The following is a 21,696-nucleotide window of genomic DNA, read 5'->3' as shown; positions in this document are numbered from 1 at the left end:
CCGCTATCAACCAGCGAGGCACCTCCAGATAAAGAAGGTAAAAAGCTGTATGCCCTAGGTAAAAGGATTACAGCCTCGGCAGCCTTTTCCACTAGGATTTCTAACAACAACTCCTTACTGGTTAGTTATGCAGATGCCCAATGGAGCCGACTACGCAAAGACATTGAGGAGGTACCTCAATCCCTAAAAACTCGGCTTCTGGCCACAGTTACTGAGGAAACCTTAGTCAACCAGAGCATCATTAAGAATACTCTAGGTGCTGCAGAAACGGCTGGCCGTTCCCTAGTCCAAGGAATCCTCCTCAAACGTCATGTCTGGCTACGTAATTCGGGGTTTAAACCCGAAACACAAGCATCTCTCATTAACAAACCAATAGAGGATGCCAACCTCTTTGGGAAGGCGGTGGATGATGCACTAGAGACTGCAAAAAAGGAATTTGACACCATTAAGACCCTAATCAGATTTCAAGGCCTTCCAACAAGCGAGGTTATGGAAACAGACGCTTTTTTCGAGGCCAACGACAACATCAGCAAAAGCAACAGTACTCTGCAGGCAACTGGTCCTCGAATCAAGGAACCAGTGGACAATACACCCAGAGAGGACAGCGTAGTGGCAAGGGAAGAGGTCGGGTTCCACCCCTAGAGGTTCCCAAGCCACCAACCCCAAATGACCCGAAGATTCGGGTCCCCGCCCATGCATCACCGGCCGGGGGCCGGATAACATCCTTTCTTCCAGCATGGGAGGGAATAACATCAGACCGCTGGGTACGATCAACCATAGCCCACGGCTACTATATAGAATTCAACCGCTCCCCGACGTACAGACCCCCAAGGGGATGACACCTGTGACCACACCTTGCCATCCTTCTTCAAGAAGTGGACCAGCTACTAGAAAAAGGAGCTATAGAGGTTGTGCCTCTATCACAGGTAACGGAAGGTATTTATTCAGTGTACTTCCTTGTACCCAAAAAGGATTTAACCATGTGCCCTGTACTAGATCTGCGCCCAGCGAACAAATTTGTAAAACCTCAAATTTCGTATGGTGACATTACAGGAAGTAATCCCCTGTTATCGCACGGGGATTACATGACAACACTGGACATGAAAGATGCGTACTTTCATATTTTAATGTTGCCAGCGCACGGAAAATACCTCAGGTTCATGATAGAAGGCAAACACTACCAGTTCAGAGTGCTACCCTTTGGCATAGCATCAGCGCTGAGGGTATTCACAAAAGTACTGGAAGTGGCAGCGGCCCACCTGCGCAGGTTGTCCATCCCAGTATACCGTTACCTCGACGATTGGCTCATAACAGGGGATTCTTACGAGACATGCTTCTCAAATACCCAAAAGACTGTAGACCTTTTGTTCCAACTGGGCTTCTCCATCGGGAAGAAGTCCAGCCTAATCAAACAATTCCTAGGGGCTCTAATTCGAACAAAGGACGGCCTAGTCTTCCCCTCCAACGAGAGGGTCCAAAATATGCTGTTTCAGATCCCTCAATATGTGGCCAGTCGAGAGGTGACGGTGCGCAAAGCAATGCGTTTGCTGGGAATGATGGCGTCATGTATATATTTGGTACCTCACGCGCGCCTGCGCCCAATCCAAGAGTGGCTCAACAGCCAGTGGTGTCAGGCCAGCGGACCATGGGACGATCTAGTGGTGGTCTCGCAGGCCTTGGTTCTCTCGCTACGGTGGTGATCGAAGGAAAACCTTGTCATAGGGAAACCATTCGCCACCCCCGCAGTGGAGGCCACTCTAAAAACAGACGCATCCCTCACAGGATGGGGGGGGGCTCACCTATCCCATCAGACTGCACCTGGAGTTTGGACTCCGAGTGTAGCATCCAAACACAAACTTGCTGGAACTGTTAGCGGTCTTCAAAGCACTGAAGGCTTTTCAGGCACACCTGCAAGGGAAGACAGTGACGGTCCTCAGACATCACCACAGCCATGTACTACTTGAGCAAGCAAGGGGGCACTCGCTCTCCTGGACTGTCCAAGCTGTCCCAGAACATCTGTCAGTGGGCTCTCAAACACATGTTACTGTTGTCACATGTACCAGGGGAACTCAATCTGCTAGCAGACGAACTCAGCAGAGACTTCCCTCTACCCGCAGAATACGAATGGCGGTTACAAGAAGACATCGTCTTCGACGTCTTCACACAATGGGGATTCCCAGAAATAGATTTGTTCGCAACTCTGGAGAACTCCCAATGCCAAGATTACGCCTCTAGGTACCCCCATAACCAATCCATGGGGGGGGAACGGTCCATCGATACCATGGTCAGGGAAATTTGTTTACGCTCCCCCCCCGCCCCCCGACTCCCCTTCTCAACAAGATAGTGCACAAGATGCACCAGGAACCAGTCACCATGATACTAGAGGCCCCTATGTGGGCTCGGTAACCATGGTTCGCTCACCTGATGGAGATGTCTGTCTCCACCGGTGAAACTACCCTGCCCGTACAACATGCTGTCGCAGGGCAAGGGCAAGACACTACACCCATCCCCACAGACAATGAACTTAGCAGCATGGCTCCTGAGATCATAGAATTTGGTCATTTACAGCTCCCGCAGAGATGCACAGACATTCTCAAGGAAGCTAGAAAGCCTAACACTCGTCACTGTTACTCTAGCAAGTGGAAGAGATTCGTCATATGGTGTAGAAATAAGAGCATCAGCCCGGTTGACTGCTCTCCCACACAAATTGTGCTCTACCTGACTCACCTACTAGACTCAGGATTAGTGCTTAATTCTATTAAGGTTCATTTGGCTGCACTTTCCGCATACACCACTTCTCAACTTAAAGTGTTATGGTGGAAAGTCCCAGTTATTAAGGCCCTCATGGACGGAGTTAAAAGAATACACCCTCCCATAGCTAACCCAGCTCCCGGATGGGACTTAAATGTGGTACTAACCAGGCTCATGGGCTCACCCTTTGAACCCATGCACAAAGCAACGCTTAAGGACCTCACCCTTAAAACTGCTTTTCTAATAGCTATCACCTCCATCAGGAGAGTAAGTGAACTACAAGCGCTCTCTATTCTAGACCCCTTTGTAACAGTTAGCAAAGATAAGGTGGTTCTACGCACACACCCTAGGTTTGCACCTAAATTCATTTCTAAGTTCCTTGTGAACTAATCTATAGAACTACCAACGTTCTTTCAAAACCCTTCAATCTTGGGAGAAAAAAGCCTGCATACACTGGATGTGCGCAGGGCTCTTATGTTTTATATGGAAAGAACTAGACCACTGAGAAAGACTAATCAGTTCTTTGTCTCGGTGGCAGCAAGAAGAGAGGCAGATGCAGTTTCAAAATCCACTATATCTAGATGGATCGTACAATGCATCACCCTCTGTTTCTCTCTTGCTAAGAGAGAACTACCCTTCAAGCCAAGAGCAACTCTACTCGAGGCACTGGGGCTTCCATAGCATTCATTGCAAATGTCCCTCTGGAGTCCATTTGCAAAGCGGCAACCTGGAGTGTTGTACACACCTTTACAAAACACTACTGTCTAGATGCCCACTCTAGATCTGATTCACAGGTGGGACAAGCCGTATTAAGACACCTTTTCTCTACTGTTCCTTCTCACAACCCACCTCCAACTCCGGGTACTGCTGGCTAGTCTATGCACAGCATGTGATTCTAAGCAGATCAACAAACATCAGAAGACAATGCATTACTTAACGTAAAAGCATTTCTGATGGTTGTATCTGCTTAGATTCACATGCGCCCACCGTTCCTCCCGCTCGGATGGAAGGAACATAGACATAATTTTATCTCTTTTCTGTACTCACTCACGTCTATAAGGCTCGCTCAGGGCAGTAAAAATACAAACAGAGGGACCTTGATGCGTGAGGGATTATGGGTACACTGCGCGTCACTATAGGGATAGTGTTACAGACATGCCTTGTCGACGTCCCCTTTTCGACTACGAAAAACAAAATGCAATACTTCAGTGACCACTAGATGTCGGACTATGCACAGCATGTAAATCTAAGCAGATACAACCATCAAATGATTTTACAGTAAGTAATGCATTGTCTTTAGATCTCTTCCCCCAAGCCGCTTCCTGATTTCCTCACCAGCTAGCTTGTTCCAATATTTTTTAGAACCCTGCCTACTCGTCTTATCACTTGTGGTCAAGACCTTGTAAAGTTTAGACACAAACCCTCTCCTCGTTTGCGAGGTGTTAAGTCCTTTCTCAAATGGTGTGAGCAGGCGTCTCCATTTTTCACCCCATCTGTGGTCCGATTCCCTTCAGTTATAGATATTCGAATATAGTAATCCTTCTGCCCCCAGTACTTCAGCCACTGCTTCATAGTTCCTAGTGCCCTCGGCTTTTATGGTCACCAGAAGTTAACTGCTGTGAATGTTGATAGGTTTCTGGCGAGTTGTACCCCCAGGTATGTGATGGCTAATTGTTCCACTCTTACCCCTAACACTTTGCTCCTTTGGTCTTGGCATGGGTTGATTGAGCAGAGTGGCATCCGTACCAATTTAGACTTGCGTAGGCCCGAGAAGGCCCCAAAGGTTTCGATAAGGGAGAATGACCGGTATCGAAGGGAGCATCTACTAGGTATCCCAGTATGTCATCCACAAATACTTCAACTCACTTCCCATCTCTGAATTCCCTTTATTCTCTGGGGATTTCCTTATTGCTAAGGTTTCATCGTGAGCGCCTACAATAAGGGGGACAAAGGGCACCCCTGTCTTGTACCTCTAGTCAGCTGGAAGGGAGTTGTCAGTTCCTTGTTAAAGCTGGACCCATGCACATGGCACCCTGTATAGAGCCCTCACCCATTTTCGGATGTCCCCGCCCCCTGCCCCTCTCCCCATTTCAATTTTGTTCTCAGATAGTCTTGTACCTCCACTCCACCCTATCGAAGGCCTTCTCCGAGTAGAGCGAGAGGAGGCACGCATCAAGGTCGTTCTCTCGCGCATAGTGCATCAAATTGATAGGCTTCCCAGTGTTGTCTGATCCATGGCACCCTCTAATGGAGCAGACCTTGTCACCATGGACCAGGGTTGGTATGACATGCTCCAGCCTTTTACCCAACACTTTCACCAGGATGTTCACATCCATATTAAGTAGGGAGATTGGTCGGTATGATGAGCATTCTGGTCTTTATCCTCTTTTGGGAGTACCACCATAATGGCTGCCATCATTGTCTTGGAGGATCCCTCCTTCCAGAACTGCTTTGACAACTCTCACCAAGTGTGGGGCCAGGGTGGATCAGTACGTCTTAAAAAAATTCAGAGAACCAGTCTTCCTATGGCATCCCCCCCCCCCGCTCACCCCCCACTCTTTCATTGCCTTGATTGCCTAGATTACTTTCTCCTCTGTCACTGGGGCTTCCAGCGCAGAAGCGGAATCTCTGGCTAGTCCCAGTATGGGAAGTTGAGCCAGGAAATCCTGAGTAAGGATTCATCTGTCAAATTCCGACTTGTATAACAGTTCATAATTTCGTTTAAAGGCTGTCCTTATACTTGCGGTGTCATATTGCATTGTCCCTCGTCAGTTCTCACGGCTCTAGCCTCTTACTTTTCTGGGATTCCCTCAATTTCCAGGCTAATAATTTGTCTGCTTTGTCACCCTTATCCTGATTTTTGTTTTGGAAACCACTAATTTTCAGTCTTGCTCAGCAACAGGTCTTTTAGTTGAGCTTTATAATTCTCTAGTGTTTGTCTGGTCTAGGGTGATGGAACCTCCCGAGGCTCGTCTAGGATGGAGCTCAGTGATCTTCCCCCTAAGGAAGTCCTGTTTCTTACCCTCCTTTTGGACCCTATCCGAATTAAAACAGCACGGATCGTGGCCTTCAAGGCATCCCATAGGGTGTGGGGGCCCACCTCCCCGTTGTCATTTAGTATAGAATATTTGGAAGATTTCTAATTATCTATTGAGCACTGTACGTGCTATCCCCTTATCTTACCGGAGGGAGTCATTACACTTCCATCTCCCTCTTCGCCGAAATCCCCAGTCCCCTCCCAGTGTTGACACGGGACCGTGTCCACTCGGGACTCCCCCATGTATCCAGTTAAATCTATTTCAACTAGGATGAAATGGATCCTTGAGAAGGATTTATGAACTCTTAGTATGTGAAGGGGGACGACATGGGCAGGGGGATCGTGGAATGTACCCAACCAAAGTCTGAGTTGAGAATATGAACATTTCATGTGACTTCATCTAGTGGGGGGTGTCTGTGCAGCCACCCGCTTCCTAACTTGGAGGGGTCCAAGACAATATTGAAATCCCCTCACACTGAGTGCCTCACAGAGTTGCAGCTTATCCCGGGCGATCTACCAGAAGGGCATCTGACCTTTGTTCGGGCAGTAGATCACTCCTAACGTTAACAGGGTTCCCTAGATATCGCCTCCAATAAACAGGTAGCGGCCCTCCGGGTCCTTTAATGTATAAACCCCAGTGTGTTGGACATGACTATTGCCACCCTGGACTCGGGGTAGGGGAGGCCTCATGGACCCCCCCACTATCCCACCCCATGGAGGGTTGACTCCTTCCCCTCACCCAATGTGATTCCTGTAGGAAGAGCAGGTATAGCTAAGCATGAGAGAATTCCTGAGCCAGGATGGGTGTGGGGGAGGCACCAGGTGTTCCAAGTGGGGCCTTGTAGGGGTGAGGGTTCAGGGGCCTTTTACTTCTGGTGGCGACGGAGCGTCACATAGAAGCTACCACATCTCTCCAACCCCTGGTGGTCAATAGTGAGTTTTAGATTTGGGGATCCTGAAAGTGTTAGTAAAAATCTAGTATCTTCATAGATTATTGCAGCTATACATTTGATTTGGCGTTTTAGCTGATCTTCTCTTTACATTAGCACATATTTGTTTTGATATACTTCAACCAATGAAATCTTTAAAAAGATCCTCCACCATGCTCTTCCTGGAAGTTTCTTGGCATTGCTTAACAAGCCATTGGAGCCTGTGTCTATGGCAGGCCTACAAAAAGTAACTTGGGAAAACTGCTCTTCTGGTGGCGGTGAAGTCTGCATGCAGAGTTGGCTGGCTTCGGACTGTGTCAAAAACACTTGATCTTCCGTAAAAAGTGATCCTCCTGTATAGGCCACTCTTCAATTTTCATTGGAAAGAGTTCTGTTGGAATCAGATTTTAAATCACCATACTGTAGGACATGGCAAGTGCTCGTAGTTCATATGAAAATAGCCAAGAAAATGCTGCACCCATTGCTTTTTTCCCACTATCTGTAGGCACTGGCTGTGGGCAAAAACAATGAAGGCTTCTATATCAATATGGATGTTCTTGTGCGATGTGGGGATATTACCAACTCTAGTACATGCCTTTTACAGCGAGAACTAGTGGGTGGCCAGCCTGCTGGGTGCATGTTAAAGGCAGACACCGTGGAGATGGTTAGCAAAGGGTCTATGTGGGGCCAAATCTCATGCTTTCTGTAAATATTGCTCACTGTACATAGTTCCAGTGCCAACTTTGGAAGACAGTCCAGAACATCTTTGGTCAATGGCCTTATTTACTTCAACGTAATTCTCCTCTGAGGCATTCTCCCTTTCCTCGCCTTCTCCCGGAAACTCGATGTCTCCAGAGCTCTGGTCCTTTCTAGTATTGACTACCACCACAGCCTCTTCCTCAATCTTCCTTTATCCTCCCTTCACCCCCTTCAACTAATCCAGAACAGAAATGCAAGACTTACCCTTGGCCTCAAACCCAAGGACTGCATCTCTCCAGCCCTAAAATTTCTCTACTGGCTTCGGTTGCTGCTAGGATCAAATTTAAGACCCCCTGCATCATTCAAAAGGCTGTCTGGGGTCTAGGTACATGCTACAACCAACTCTCCCCAAAATACCTCTCTGCTAGAGTAATTTGGTCTGCTAGCTCGAACTCTGTGGAGGTCAGATGCTTATTTAAGCAAAGAGTGGGGGGGGTGGGTCTCTCTTCCGCAGGAGCCTCCCTCTGGAACTCTCCGTGCCCATCAGGCTTGAGCTGGGTCTCCTGTTCAAGATCCTCTCCTCTTCTTCCTTCCCTCTCCCCTGCTGACACCTCCCTCTGCCACAGTGACTGGATGCCCGATTCCCTGATTCCCTAGGAGTTCTACAGGGCTCCAGCCACGACCACCCCCCTTCCCAGCACCAACCCCCCCTTCCTTGCACTTATGTGGACCCGTACCACTGCATTCCCTGGCACTTTCCTTCCTGGCCTTCCCTAGCACTTGCACCTGCTCCTCTTTACCATGTTTTCCCCCCTGCCCAACCTAGCCCTTCGCTTTTATTTGCACAGACCTTGAGGCCCCCCCCACCCACACCTTTTCTGCACTTGCACAATCTGAATGTCACAGGGCCTAGTAGGACCGTTACTGTATGTTTCTCCCTTGTTCACCCTCCTTTTTCTGTTTTGTGGCACTTTGAAACACCATTTCTTGTATAGGTGCCTTACAAATATCCAATAAAAAATGTTTTTTTAACTATTTTGTGCTATATAATTTCCCATCAGTAGTAGCAAGATAAACTACATTGATGTAATGGGAGTTGTGATGAAGCTAATGTCATCACTCCTTTCCCTGTGTTGGCCTCACCCCATGTGGCCAGCAGCAGCTACCGGGCCTGGGGCAGCTATGAGGGAGGGCTACCTCGGAGTAGGTAAATCCTCAGGGAGATGACATCATTGGGGAAAATCACATGCCCCATAGTCCCTTCCATGGATGTTTCCTCTATCCCCCATACCTTAATGGCATATTGTCATACTCCTCCAACCTCTTAGATCCACTTTGGTTCCCCCACCCTCCAAACCCCTTGGGGGGGGCCCATAAATACTGACTTTTGGGATGAGGAAGAGGCAATGGCAGGAGCTGAGGATCATTCTTAATTAAGCGCAGTATCCACTTCCTCAATACCATTCAAGAGGAAGTTGCGTAGCCGCTGACACAAAGAAAATTAACAGAGCAGTAATGATTACTTGGACCAGGTATCCAATGCAACGATCTAGTTGGAAAAGGACTGACCGTGCTGTGAAGTTTAAATACAACTCTGCCACAGCTGATGAAGACTAGAGGAAGGAGCTGCAGATGCCAGTCTGCTGGCCAGTCAGTAACTAAGCTGAGCACCAAATTGAGGGAAGGCTCGCCACCGCAGTCGGTGGGAACGCTAATCTGACTCCAGAAAAGCAAAAAAACAGATGCCGGCTATTCGCCGTGAAAAAAGGGCAGTGAAGTGGGAACCAGGGAAAGAGGCAGGGGACTGCGCTTGACTGGGGCACGCAGAGAGCTAGCGCAGTGCACTGGAATGAAGGGAAGAAACTCCAATGGCAGCCTGTAAGCCTAGTGAAAGCAAAAGGGTTACCGGCGTTCGGATGCCGTGACCTAGAAATAATACAAAGAGAAGGTAACGGAAGTGAGGGGCAGCCAGAGACTACTGAAGAACCCAAAGTATACAAATGGGATGCCGGATGGTCTTCTAGGCTGTGCCGCTTTATAAAAACTCAACGAGAAAGCAAGGTTAAAATCATTAAACAAGCAAAAGTATTTGCCAATCAAGTTATGAATAGGACATTCAAATCCCATTTAATGGAGACTGTATTTGTGTAACTTCTTCCTGGCAGAAGAGTATGCCAGATCAACCCTTGAGCTACCCTATAAATCCCATTTTACAAGCAATAAATACATGTTTTACAGTTACTGACAACTGCGCTGCACTTCAACATTGCAGTGCAAAGTTGACACAATGAAGAACCTTTCATAAAAGCCTAGTGTTATATCCAGTTCCCATTGTTTTAATAAATGTTTGTAGCCTCAATGTCTCCTGTGTTAGTCTTATTCCTGGCTCCTCAAGAGTACATTAGTGACGTCAGTACACTGAGTAAAAACGATTTGGTATCTCCAAAAATACCCTCCACCTCCCATAAAAGCTGCTTTTTTGGGGGGCCTAAAAGTTGTATTGACTGCACTCATAGTAGAACCACCCCTCCCCCCTGCACCGCTATACAACCCTACCACTAATCACTTGAAGCTTTGCTGAGGACACTTATTGTTTCAAGCACATTATCATTAAGCCGCTCCCCATAGTCGGACATTTTTATTCCAGTGTGAAATAGTTACCTGCGCCTGATGACTGACCCTTGTATATATGCAGTGACTACTTATGAGAGTAGTGCAGTTTGTACTTCCCTTCACAGCAGCATGGTGGTTTTCAGTGGGTAATTGGCTAGAGATTTTTCAGAAGACTATCTGTACTAAGAATACCGCCTTTGCTCCTTTTTCAGAAAAGCCAAAGCTGGGTCGTGAGCTGGGCCGAGGGCAGTACGGGGTGGTGTACCTCTGCGAAAGCTGGGCCAATCACTATCCTTGTGCTCTAAAGTCTGTTGTTCCACCCGATGACAAACACTGGAATGACCTGGCACTGGAGTTTCACTACATGAGGTGAGCCTGTTGTGACCTGCTTCTCTACTGCCTGCATTTGTACGAACCTGCAGCAGACTGAACTAGAAATCTGTCATCCGAGTATGGGTCCAATTGCACACCTGTGGTTCCTCGTTCATTGTGGAGTTGAGTATCTGATTATTGGGGGTCTGTAAATTAAGCTTTTTCTGAATAACACTATCGGGTGGATGCGTATGAGAGGCAGGGTTTAGTGTTTTGCAGTGCTGACATGTCCTCCACTAGCACAGGTGCGGTCTGTGAGGTTCAGGTGACCTTGTTTGAAGGTCCAGTGTTGTGCTGCAGTATGAATCCCATGATCGTGAAGTAACAGCCTGTATCCTATAGTAAATGACTTGCCTGGAGGCCTTCAACTGGTTGGGTTAATGTGCACTGGTGTTGAGGGTTGGTTTGAGGCCATATGACTGGATTCTCAAATGTAGCGGACCAGGCCATAATGTGTAGTGAACTGGAGTTTTGCATTTAACAACCCCCCGCTCCCCTTAATTTATGCAGGTCTTTGCCGAAGCACGAGAGGCTGGTGGATCTGCATGGATCTGTGATCGATTATGACTACGGAGGGGGAGGGTCCAGCATTGCTGTGCTGCTGATCATGGAGCGGCTGCACCGTGACCTCTATGCAGGGTTGAAGGTAAGGTCATTAGCCAGTTTTACTTAGTTTGGATGCCAAACCTATGCTTCATGTGGTGCCCACGTTTCACTTGTGTGGGTGTGTTCTTTCTTTTAGTAATTGTTACTTTAATCTTTAGAGTGAATTGTTTTTGGGTTTAGGTCCAGGAGCAGGGATGTAGTGGAGGATATAAGGTGGAAGCATTGCTCTTGTTTAAATTTCCCTGGTGGTGTACCCCAGTGGATGAACCCTGCTGTTATTTCTTGCTTTCCCTTGGCAGGCTGATCTTTGTCTGGAGACACGGCTGCAAATTGCACTAGATGTAGTGGAAGGAATCCGGTTCCTTCATAGCTGTGGGCTAGTCCACAGGGACATTAAACTCAAGAACGTACTGGTAAGATGGTTTCTAAAAAATATGCCGAATTACTTGCGCTGAAAGTGAATTAAAAGGTTAAGATGCCAAAAAACGATCTATCTTGGTATTATCTTTTTTAAGTCTTTTTGTTTTTTCTTTTTTCTTTAGCAATGCTTTTCATTTCTTATAATAAGTTATAGATGAATTGGTGGCATCTCTGGACTTCAACTCTCCTGCTGTTGTCATTCTAATCGATCTTGCCTCTGTATTTGACAGTTAACCACTCCCTCATAAAGACTCCTTGATACCCTTGCTATCTCTGAGCGGGCACTGGACTGGCTGACAGCCTTCCTCATTGGACATCCCTCCCAGTTGATCTTGGGCTCTGTCTCCTCTCCCACTTCTATCTCTACCTGTGGCATCCCCCAGGGCGTCCAGCCAGTCTCTTTAACGTCTATCTTGTACCACTTGCTCACCTGTTTTCTACTTTCTCCCCCCACTTCCAGTGTTATTCAGATGACATCCAACTCTTCAAACTTCCCTCTGACCTTCTTGCTACCTCCTCTACCATTCCCGACTGAATCTGCTATCCAGTCCTGGTGTGTGTCGAATGACCTCGGCCTCAAGCAAGACTGAGATCCTTCCTATCGGGATTCCTGCTCCCACCGTCCTCCCGTCTCCCTCTATGGGCTCCCCACCTCCCTTCTACTGAAGCCAGAAACTTCAGTCATCTTAGACTCCCCTCTTTCTTTCCTCCCACACATCATGGACCTTGCCAAGAAGGGCAATTTCCAACTCCACCTCCTCATAGGTATCCTTCCTTTCCTCACCGTTTCCAAGAAGCTCAATGTGTCTAGAGCCCTGGTACACTCTAGGCTGGACTACTTCAACAGCCTCTTCCTCAATCTACCCTCTTCCTCTCTCTGCCCCCTCCAGCTTATCCAAATATGGCTGCAAGACTTATCCTTGGCCTCAAACCCAGGGAACGTATCTCTCCAGCCCTAAAATCTGTCTCCCAGTTGCTGCAAATATTTCTTCAAATACCTTTGCATCATCCAGAAGGCTGTCTGGGGCCAATGACCACTCTATCTACAATCTGCTCTCACCAAATCTCCCTTCAGGTCTTTCCGTTCTTCCGGCTCCAACTCTGTCAAGTGCTTTTCTAAGCAGCAAGCTGGAGGCCGATCTTTCCTTGGCTGGCTCCCTCCTCTGGAGCAGCCTCCCACTCTGTCTTGGGACGAATCTCTGAAAATTCCTGAAATTCCTAAAGCGCCTCAAGACCTTCCTCTTCACCTCCTCCTTCCTCCTCACCTCCTCCTTCCTCCTCCCCCTTCCGTGCTATACCCTCAGTAGCTGAGATTGGTGGCCCTTGGCCCTTGTGTCTTCCTGGGTCATGGCCGTCCTACCAATTGCCTACAGCCCCTCGCACTCCCAGCACTTGCCCTTGGACACCCACTGGCCTGTGTTCCCTCACAGGATTGCACTTTGTATCAGCAGATGAACATTCTTTTCTATGCGACCGCTGCCTAGCACTTTACTGGTACCTGTAAAGTTACTCCATGGCACTCACGCCCCGCCTCCGCCCTCCCCCCTCCCCCCGGGTAATCTCCTTAGCACTTACCCCTCCCTCTGCTCTTGCACAATCCAATGCTCACAAGTCCTAGTAGGACCACCTCTATCCTGTTCAATATTGTATTCTATTGCCTTTGTCCCACGGGCCCTCCCTTTGCCCTGTGAGTGCTTTGAAACACAATGGGCCTCATGAGTGTGGGACTCCATGGGAATGGGGACTAACATTTTCCGGAACCCAGCTTCCTGGTCTGCCGGGACTTATAATGTCCTGTTGGCACCGGGAAGCTAGGTGCCGGTAAAAAGTTCTGAGTCTGGTGGCAACCCACTGGTAGCACCGGCAGGGTTACTGCCGGACTCATAATGAGGCCCAATGTCTTGCTGTATAAGTGCCTTACACAGGCACAATAAAGTTGGGCGGGGTGTTCTACTCTGCATCCTTTTTATTTGCACCTATCTATTTCTAGCTGTAAAATTATTCTTTAAATACTACGATGAAGCTTCCTCGGAAGTAGAGCGATTTTCAACCCTCCTCTACCCAGCTCCCCTGCTTAAAGCATGGTACTTGAGGCATTACTCCAAGTTCATTGTTTTCTTCTTCATTTAGAGATTTCGGTGGTTAAAGTTCTTACCTGTTAATTAACTGTCCCTCCCACTCGCTTCTGACTATGTCCGTGCAGGGGAGAAGTGAAAGAAGATGCAATGGCGGTTTCCATCCGGCATTGCATCTAGTTGGACGCTTCTGCTCAGTGTGTTTACCATTTGTTTTGCAGTTGGACCAGCAGAACCGGGCTAAGATTACAGATTTGGGATTCTGCAAGCCTGAAGCGATGATGTCTGGGAGCATTGTTGGTACTCCGATACACATGGCACCAGAGCTTTTCACAGGTGAGCCCTGCCAGCCAGCAAGTCCTGACCACTTCCAGTGTGGCATAAGATTACTTTTAAGCAGCTGTCTTCCTTTTGAACCATTGATGCTCAGATGTATTTAGGGAGCTGCTCTAGGCCCTTGGAAGCCTGTTTTGTCACACGCTATGTACATGAAAGCCCGACCATCAGCAACCATCCTTTGTTACTTGTAACATAGGTGATCATAATATCGGAGGAAATTTGAGGTGCGATGGTCCATCTCATTAGGAATGCCTTGGCCCCTCTCTCCATGTGGGTTTCACCTGGTGCATGCCCCCGCCTTGTTTCCATGTTAGTTTCTCCCACTTAGGTTGGTGTCTTTGCGACATTCCGCCATTGACATCAATGGCGTGCGCCCCCCAATTATCTGGCTACTCTTTGTCTGGATCACTGCTGATTTTAGGGGTGATGCCCTTTCACCCCACTCACCTGCTTTGTTTAGGGTGCACTGGTCAGTCCCTCCGACCAGTGCCAGGGAATGTTTATTTTTGTTACCTTTTTATTTTTACGGTGTAGCACATAGTATCTGACAACTCACTGTTTCAGTGTCACCTTATTTTGGTGAATAGTCATTTTATTGCAGGCTGGGGTGGGGCAGGCACAGGCTAGTGTAAATGGGGATTTTAGGGTAGTGGGCATGGTTGAGGAGAAAAGGTGCTAGTGGGTGCTTGCCCCTCATTAAAATGCTTTGAGGAGGCCCATGCAGCGAGTTGTACCAGATTGTGCGCAAGCCACCTTCAGTGGAGTGCTGCAGCGACCACTTTGTTTTCACTATAAGCAGCAGCCTAGTTAATTTGGTGATGTGCACTGAAGAGGCTGGAAGGACATGTTTTAAAAAATATATATTTTAAGGCCTCAATCTTGTAAAACTGTTGCTTCTCTTGGTAGAAAATACTAAATCATTGCATGCACTTTCACGGCAATCCAGATTTTGACTGCCAGTCGATGCTTTGTGTGACGTCTATTTTGGAACTGCTTGTCCCAATCCTCAGTCCTCATATGCTCGGTTGCTGTGCAGAAAGTGTGGTGGCCTTGTGTTGACCTGGGTTTCTAGAGAACACTGTCTACAAGTCAAGCAGCCTGGAACTGCCAACTTCACTTCAATGTTGCAGGAAAAGGCTTAGATTCTGGAGGTTGGTGATGAAGCTTAATACTGTTTTTGGATTTCCTTTTCCTTTGCATTGTTTTTTGTTTCCAACTCCTGTGTTCTGACCTCTTCACGCCCACCTCCTGCCCCCCAAACCCCCTCTCCCCAGCCCAAACTCCCCTTCTCCCAGCCAGGCTTCAACCAATTTAATTAAAAAATCTGTTTATTGCCATGGACGTATCACAATGCAGGAGGAATGTCAGGTGGTTATAGTACCAAGATGCAGATTAAATGGTGACAAACCCAACTAACAAAATGGTCCTCAATCTGACAAAGTATCTCAGTGCGATCCTGTGGGTGTGGGGGGGCGGTCGTATGTATAGAAGTGCTGGGCGATAACTACCAGGTCTGCAACCTTCTGCACAGGCCAGGGGCACCACTCAAGAAGGGAGAGCAACCACACCATTTCCATCTCTCAGCAAATCAGCTTGAAGGGAGTCACAGAAATCATGGCTTGTCAGAAGGGTCAAACATGGTTGAGGAGCCCATTCCAGGCCTCTATATTGGTGGTACCTTCCCTAAGGCCCGCCTGTATGGCTTTGTGCCACACTACAGTCTCTGCAGTGCTCCACCGGTGCATGTCTTTCAGCCACAAACTGTGCAGGCCACCTGCCTGTTTCCAAGCAAGCGCATTTCTTCTTTTTGCAAGGACACATTTCGTGTCCATCAGTTTAATGACATGAGGCCTACCATATATTCTCAGCAAGCATTCAGCAGGTGAGCACATGAATCTAGTTATGTTGGCCCTCTTAAGTGTCAATTGAACATGGCTCCAGGGAGTCTGCACCCTCGAGCAGCTCCAACACATGTGCAGCACGTCAGCAGGAGCATTCCCACACCATGGACAGTCGGGCAAAACTCTATTAAATTTGCCAATCCTGGCAAGTATCATGTATGTTTGGTGTAGTACATTGAGCTGTTGCAATCTGAATTATGCATTCCTAGACACACTTAACAAAACAGTTTCCCACTGCTTATCCAGTTCTAGGCCAAAGTCCGACTCCCGAGCTGTCCTAACCTTTAAGCTGCCAGTTGCCGCATGGAGGAGACCACCGTATAGTCTGGATACCGGTTTTCAGGCATCCTCAATGTCATACAGTAGCGTCAGTATCTGGCAGGGCTCTGGTTCTGCCAATCAGTCAGGCCATTTCCTCTTGGCCAACTTAGTGACTCTGGTGCCTTAGGAATTGGCTGCTATGTAGTCCAGTGTTGGAAACCATATCTCAAAGGCTTTAAAGACCCCGCCTACATATACCCCCACACAGACAACAGCAGCCTCCCATTGCCCAACCACCAAGAGATTGTTGCTGCCATAGCAGATGTTGGCTGCCAAGGGCAGATGACTGGAGTAAGCATCACCAAACCTAACGATTGTCCTGGCCCATATCGGCCTACCCACCCTTAGCATGTGAGGCATAACGCCAATGCTTTTCTCGTCAATCCACAGCAATTCCTTCAAGGTAGCTGGTTAAATGTCCTCTATCATGAGTCTAGCGTGTCGTGGGGGTTCATCTGCCAACCAACCTGCAACAGATCTCAATGCTAGGTAATAAAGTTCAAGCCATGTCGGCCATACATCTCTTCGGCTGGGGCCTCCCTCTGGAACAGCCTCCCTGCCACTCTAAAACTTGAGGATAACCATCTCTGGTTCCGGAAGCACCTCAAGACCTTCCTCTTTTCTTCTGCCTTCGCTCCCCCTTTAAGAGGTGGGTCTTCAGTTCTTTTCTGAATTGTAGGTGGGGGGGGGGGGGGGTGGAACGGGTGGTTGAGTCTTATGCTGACAGGGAGGATGTTCCAAAGTCTTGGGAGTGTAGGCAGAGAAGGCATGTATTTTTTTTTTCTTTCCTTTTTTTGTAGTGGTGGATTTAAAGTCTGCATGTGTCCTGGCTTCTGGTGGTGCGCTGTCCACCGGAGATGCAGAGTTTCTCTGTAGGGTAGCTGGGTGACTTGAGGGCCATTGCCTTATTGATGATGCAGCAAGACTTGAAGATGTGTGCAGTGGGAGCCAATGAAGGAGGTTGATTAGGGCTGGGTTGATGTGGTCGTATCTTTGTAGACCGTTGAGGCGTGTGGCTGCTTGTCGCACACTTCTCAGGGGCACATGGGAGGACGAGTGGAGGCCTTTGAGTGCATTGCCCCAATCCAGGTGGGATAGCACCAGTTCTTGAACAGTGGAAATAAAGCTGCTTGGAGGGAGGAAGGGCTTGGCTTTAGGAGGGAGAGCCAATGCCAAGTTTTCTTAGCTGTGTGTCTGGAGAGGTGTATGTCAATGTGGAACTCGAGGGACTTGGTGCAGGAGGTGAGCTCAGGTGTGAATCCCTCGGAGTTCATGGTTGATAGCCGGGTCTGTATGTCTGGGTGTTCGGCATTGGAGGGTTGAGCTTCAAGAATGCCCTGGACATCAAAGACTGGATCAACGAGTGGCAGATTTTGAGCCCATGGATGTCCTTGATGGCGTTTACCTTGAGGTATAGCTGTGTGTCGGCATATTGGTGAATGTGGATGTTTGGTTAGGAGGGCTCCCAGCGGCTCCATGTATAAATTGAAGATCACTGGGGAGAGGATGGAAACCTATGAGACTCCACAGGTTACTGATGTGTATAGGCATGTTATAAATGCCATATCCTAAGTGTTTCAAGGCGCAACGAGGCAAGGAAGTGGAAACTGAGAGACAGCGATCCTACTCGGCCAGGTGACATTGAGATTGTGCAGGCGAGGTGGGGGGGGTGCAGGGGGAAAGAGGGTGGGGGCAGTGCAGTACATAGGATGACGGTGAAATAAATATATAAAATAAATAGAAGTGCAGACATCAGGTGTCAAGTGCTAGTAGGGGCTGTAGGGATACAGAAACAGTCCCCGAATGCAAGGGCTGCCAGGGGGGCAGTGCAGGTGTGCAACTGGCGGGGGGGGGAACCTAGGCCCGAGATCAGAGGGTAGCCAGGAGACCAGTGCAGTTTCAGATTCAGCCAGGAGATCAGCAGGAAGAGAAAAAGCCGAAGCAAAGAGGAGGGTCTTGAGGTGCTTCCGGAATCTGAGATGGTTCTCAAGTTTCAGAGAGGCAGGGAGGCTGTTCCAGGGGCAGGCCCCAGCAGAAGAAAGATCTGCCACCAACCCGATGCTTGGAGAAGCGACTAACCCTGAGGGAGTTGGAGGTGGATGAGTGAAGAGCTAGAGAAGGAAGATATTCAGGAAGATTTTTGAAGATATTGAGGACCCAGGCCACAGAAGGCCTTGTGGACAATGCAGAGGGTTTTGAACTTAATCTTCGCCGCCACTGGGAGCCAGTGCAGGGATTTCAGTCCTGGAGAGATGCGATCCCTGGGCTTGAGGCCAAGAACAAGTCTTGCAGTCCTGTTCTGGATGAAATGCAGAGGGCGGAGATTATAGAGGTCAGCAGATTTAGAAAGAGGCTGTTGCAGTAGTCCAACCTAGAGGGAACCAGAGCTCTGGAGGTGGTGAGCTTCTGGGGCAAGTAGAGGAAAGGAAGAATACCCCTGAGGAGGTTTTGCTGGTAGTGTGACTTCTGGGGGTTGGGGGGCGGGGAGCAATGATGGCATTGGCTATCTAGAGGAGTCCATCTGAACAAACTGCTGGCGGTTGGTGAGGTAGGGCTTGAACCAGCACAGGACAAGGTTGCTGATACCCATACTCCGATGTAGGGTTTTCGTAAGCGCCTGGTGGTCTGTCTAAAGCGGCCGAGAGGTTGAGTAGAACCAGCATTGGCAATCATCAAGGATGTTGAGGGTGTCGTCTACCACCTGCATGGTTCCTGTCTCCCTGCTGTATATGGGTCTGAGCCCGGATTGGTAGGTTTAGAGGAGATTGTTGGGAGTCTGTGTTGCTGCAGTTGTGCGGCTACAGCCTTCTCTCACCTAGGAAGGGAAGATGGGCGATGGGGCAATAGTTTCCTAGGTTGTCAGTTAGCTAGGTTGTCTGAATCCAGAGTGGGTTGCTTTAGTAGAGGGAGGATTTGTCCTGTTTTCAGGGTCTATGGGAAGGTGGCTTGATTTAGGGAGCTGTTTCTCGAAGTAGGGAAGGAGAGCTTCTACATGGAGGGTCTTGAGGATGGATGCTGGGAGGATGTAGTCTGTATACGATGTGGCTTTGAGGGCGGCCAGGGTTTCTACTAGGTCTTAAGTATAGTTTCTTGAATTTACAGGGTGTGCAGATTTTGCAAGAAGGAACGTGAGGTGGGTCTGTGGATGCAGAGCTGGCGGTGTATCTTGCTGATTTTTGTCGATGGTGGATTTTTTTTTAAGTGTGGTATGGCAGGGGTGGGTAGCGGGTTGACTCAGTGCTTGACCGATTTTGAGAGCTCTGCTTTTGTTGGCTTCTGCTATGGTGCTGATGGTTTTAGTTTGCAGGTGAGTTGTTTCTGAGGTGCGTGTCTGTTGATGGAGGCTGAAAGGGTCGTTTTGAGTGCTTCCAGTAGAGTTGCAGTTTGGGGGTGTTCAGGCCATGTAGGATGAAGGTTGCAGAGGTTCTGTGAGAGCTTCCACCGGGAAGTTCTTGAAGGGCTAAAGGTTTGTCTGATGGTTTTCTGTTTGAAGCGCTTCATGACTGACGGTGTGAAGGATGTTGAAAGACATGTCTAGGTGGTCAGGCCAGTCAAGCAGGAGAGGAGAGCTGTAGTGGAGGGAAGACGGTGCAGTGATGATTAGGTCGATGCTACCTTTCTCGTGTGTTGGGTCTTTAGTGTGCTGTGTGAGGCTGAGGGTGGTGAGAAGACAAATGAGTGCTACCTTCATCGGTTTAGTGGTCTTGTTGCATGGGAGGTCTAAGTCACCTAGGAAGATGTTAGTGTGCATGAGGGACATGGTGATGACCAGGTCAGTGAAGCCTCTGATGAAGGTGGTGTTGGTTTTGGGTGGTCTTTAGAGATGGAAAGTGACTGTTGGGGAGAGTGGGGAAGTGGCATAACAGTACTTCAAAGAAGCCAATGTTGATGCAAAGTTTGGTGCAGGACCACATGGTCCTGTGGACGACTGCGAGTCCTCCGCCTGTCATGTTTGGTCAGTCTGTCTTGGATACTGAATCCGTTGGGGACAAGAACTTCTATGATGTGGGTGGGGTTGGGTGTTGCAAGGGCTCTGATGAAGATGGCATCAAGGTCTTGTGTGTTGATGAGGTCGGCCATGTCTTTTGCATGGGTGATAGCTGTGCAGACTTTGGCGAGCATCAACTTCTGCGTTGCGGATGGTGAGGGGGTGCTGATGGGCTTGGGGTTAATGTGGGTGAGGTGGTTGCATTGCGGAGTCAATGCCTTGAAGGAGGGGTGATGTTGGCTGGGGATGGCCTGTGGGGACAGAGCGAGAGAACTCATGTCAGCGGGTGCTTACCTGTTGCGTGAACAGGGGCTCGGGCCCTGGGTCCTCCTGATCCAAACAGCTCCAGACAGGAATTGTCCTTTTCTTCGTATGCCCTTCACTTCAGACACTCTTGATCTTAAGAGCAGAAAGGAAGAGGCAGGGCTAAGGTGAGTGGGGCTTAGGTCGGGTGAGCTACATCCACTTGTACCTGCTCACTAACTGCAAAGGAAAAGAGGCTGAATGGCTGCTTAAGTAGGGAAAAAGCAGCAAACCAAGAAGGCACCAACAGTTTAAAATGATTGACAGGTGGGTGGGGGGCTTAGGCTTGGTGAACTAGATCCACTTGCACCTGCTTGCCAAATGATGTTTAAATGATTCATGCAAATGCTATGACAGTGCAGTTAAAAAGAGAAATAGTTTTGCTTACTTTTAATGTATTTTTCTATTTGCCGTACCTTTAAATTTGATTACAACTTTTATACAAATAGTGTGTGGAGCTTCTCTTGTTTGGTATCGAAGGAAGAATATGTACCTCTGAACAGCTCTGCTCCACCTCTTATTAGCTAATCTTGGGTTGCTCTGCCGTCACTACCACTTGGAGAGCTTGAGGGAATCTCAAGTCTATCGTTACAACTCTGGTATCTGAGCTCCCTGACCACAAGGCCTGAAGGGAAATCTCCTTAACAATTGGCTAGATCAGGGTTTCAGTTCCTTGTAGAGTAGTCTGGGGATGGTCTTTTCACCTGTGATTACTGGGTAACAAGAGCCAGCTATACTTTATCAAGGATAAGGTGTTCATTCAGCCTTTCACATAAAGCAGGAAATGGGTCTACATACTTGGCCCTTCCCTACTTCTGCTTCCGAGGGAAGACTGAATATTCTTATTAGGGTATTTATTGTGTGAGGGCCTAGCTTCGGGAAGCAACAGGGTGTTTTACAATCATAGGGGAAGAACGCACTGGGGAGGGTGGGTAATTGGCAGCATGGGTGGGAAAAACAGTGGGGAAGATCACCAGGTCTCATGTAGGAAGGGGAGTGCAGTGTGTGAACATAGGTGTTGAGGAGGAGTCATTCCTCGAAGAGGAAGGGCTTGAGCTCTTTCCTGAACTGTAGAAGTGACTGGGTAAGTCTGAGGATAGGGAGGAGGTTCCAAATTATTGGAGCGTAGACCGAGAACACCTGTCTTGTGGGTCTTTCCTTCCTGCACTGTTGCAATTAATGTCTGCATATTTCCTTACTTCTGGTGGATCGCAGTGTTTCTCAGTGAGGTATCTTGGTGACTTAATGGAGACAGCCATGTAGAGGATGCAACAGGATTTGAAGATGATACAGGCTTGCAGTGGGAGCCAGTGCAGTTCGATGAGGGTCTGGTGGTGTGGTT

The 21,696-nt window shown here is 48.5% G+C and overlaps 1 protein-coding gene across 1 annotated transcript in view; it reads left to right on the top strand.

Annotated features, from left to right (window-relative positions):
* Positions 1–21,696, top strand: part of DSTYK (dual serine/threonine and tyrosine protein kinase) — a 307,229-nt gene that overhangs the window by 269,021 nt on the left and 16,512 nt on the right. Inside the window, exons 8-11 of the mRNA XM_069633139.1 lie at positions 10,242–10,398; positions 10,912–11,047; positions 11,307–11,420; positions 13,724–13,838. Coding sequence (XP_069489240.1) covers positions 10,242–10,398; positions 10,912–11,047; positions 11,307–11,420; positions 13,724–13,838 — 522 coding nt within the window. The remainder of the gene's footprint in view (positions 1–10,241; positions 10,399–10,911; positions 11,048–11,306; positions 11,421–13,723; positions 13,839–21,696) is intronic.

This window comes from Ambystoma mexicanum, chromosome 13 (genome assembly GCF_040938575.1).
Source record: "Ambystoma mexicanum isolate Mex_15411 chromosome 13, UKY_AmexF1_1, whole genome shotgun sequence".
NCBI classification, from domain to species: domain Eukaryota; kingdom Metazoa; phylum Chordata; class Amphibia; order Caudata; family Ambystomatidae; genus Ambystoma; species Ambystoma mexicanum.
Note: the sequence above shows the minus strand (reverse complement) of the source record. Positions and strands in the feature narration are given on the sequence as shown.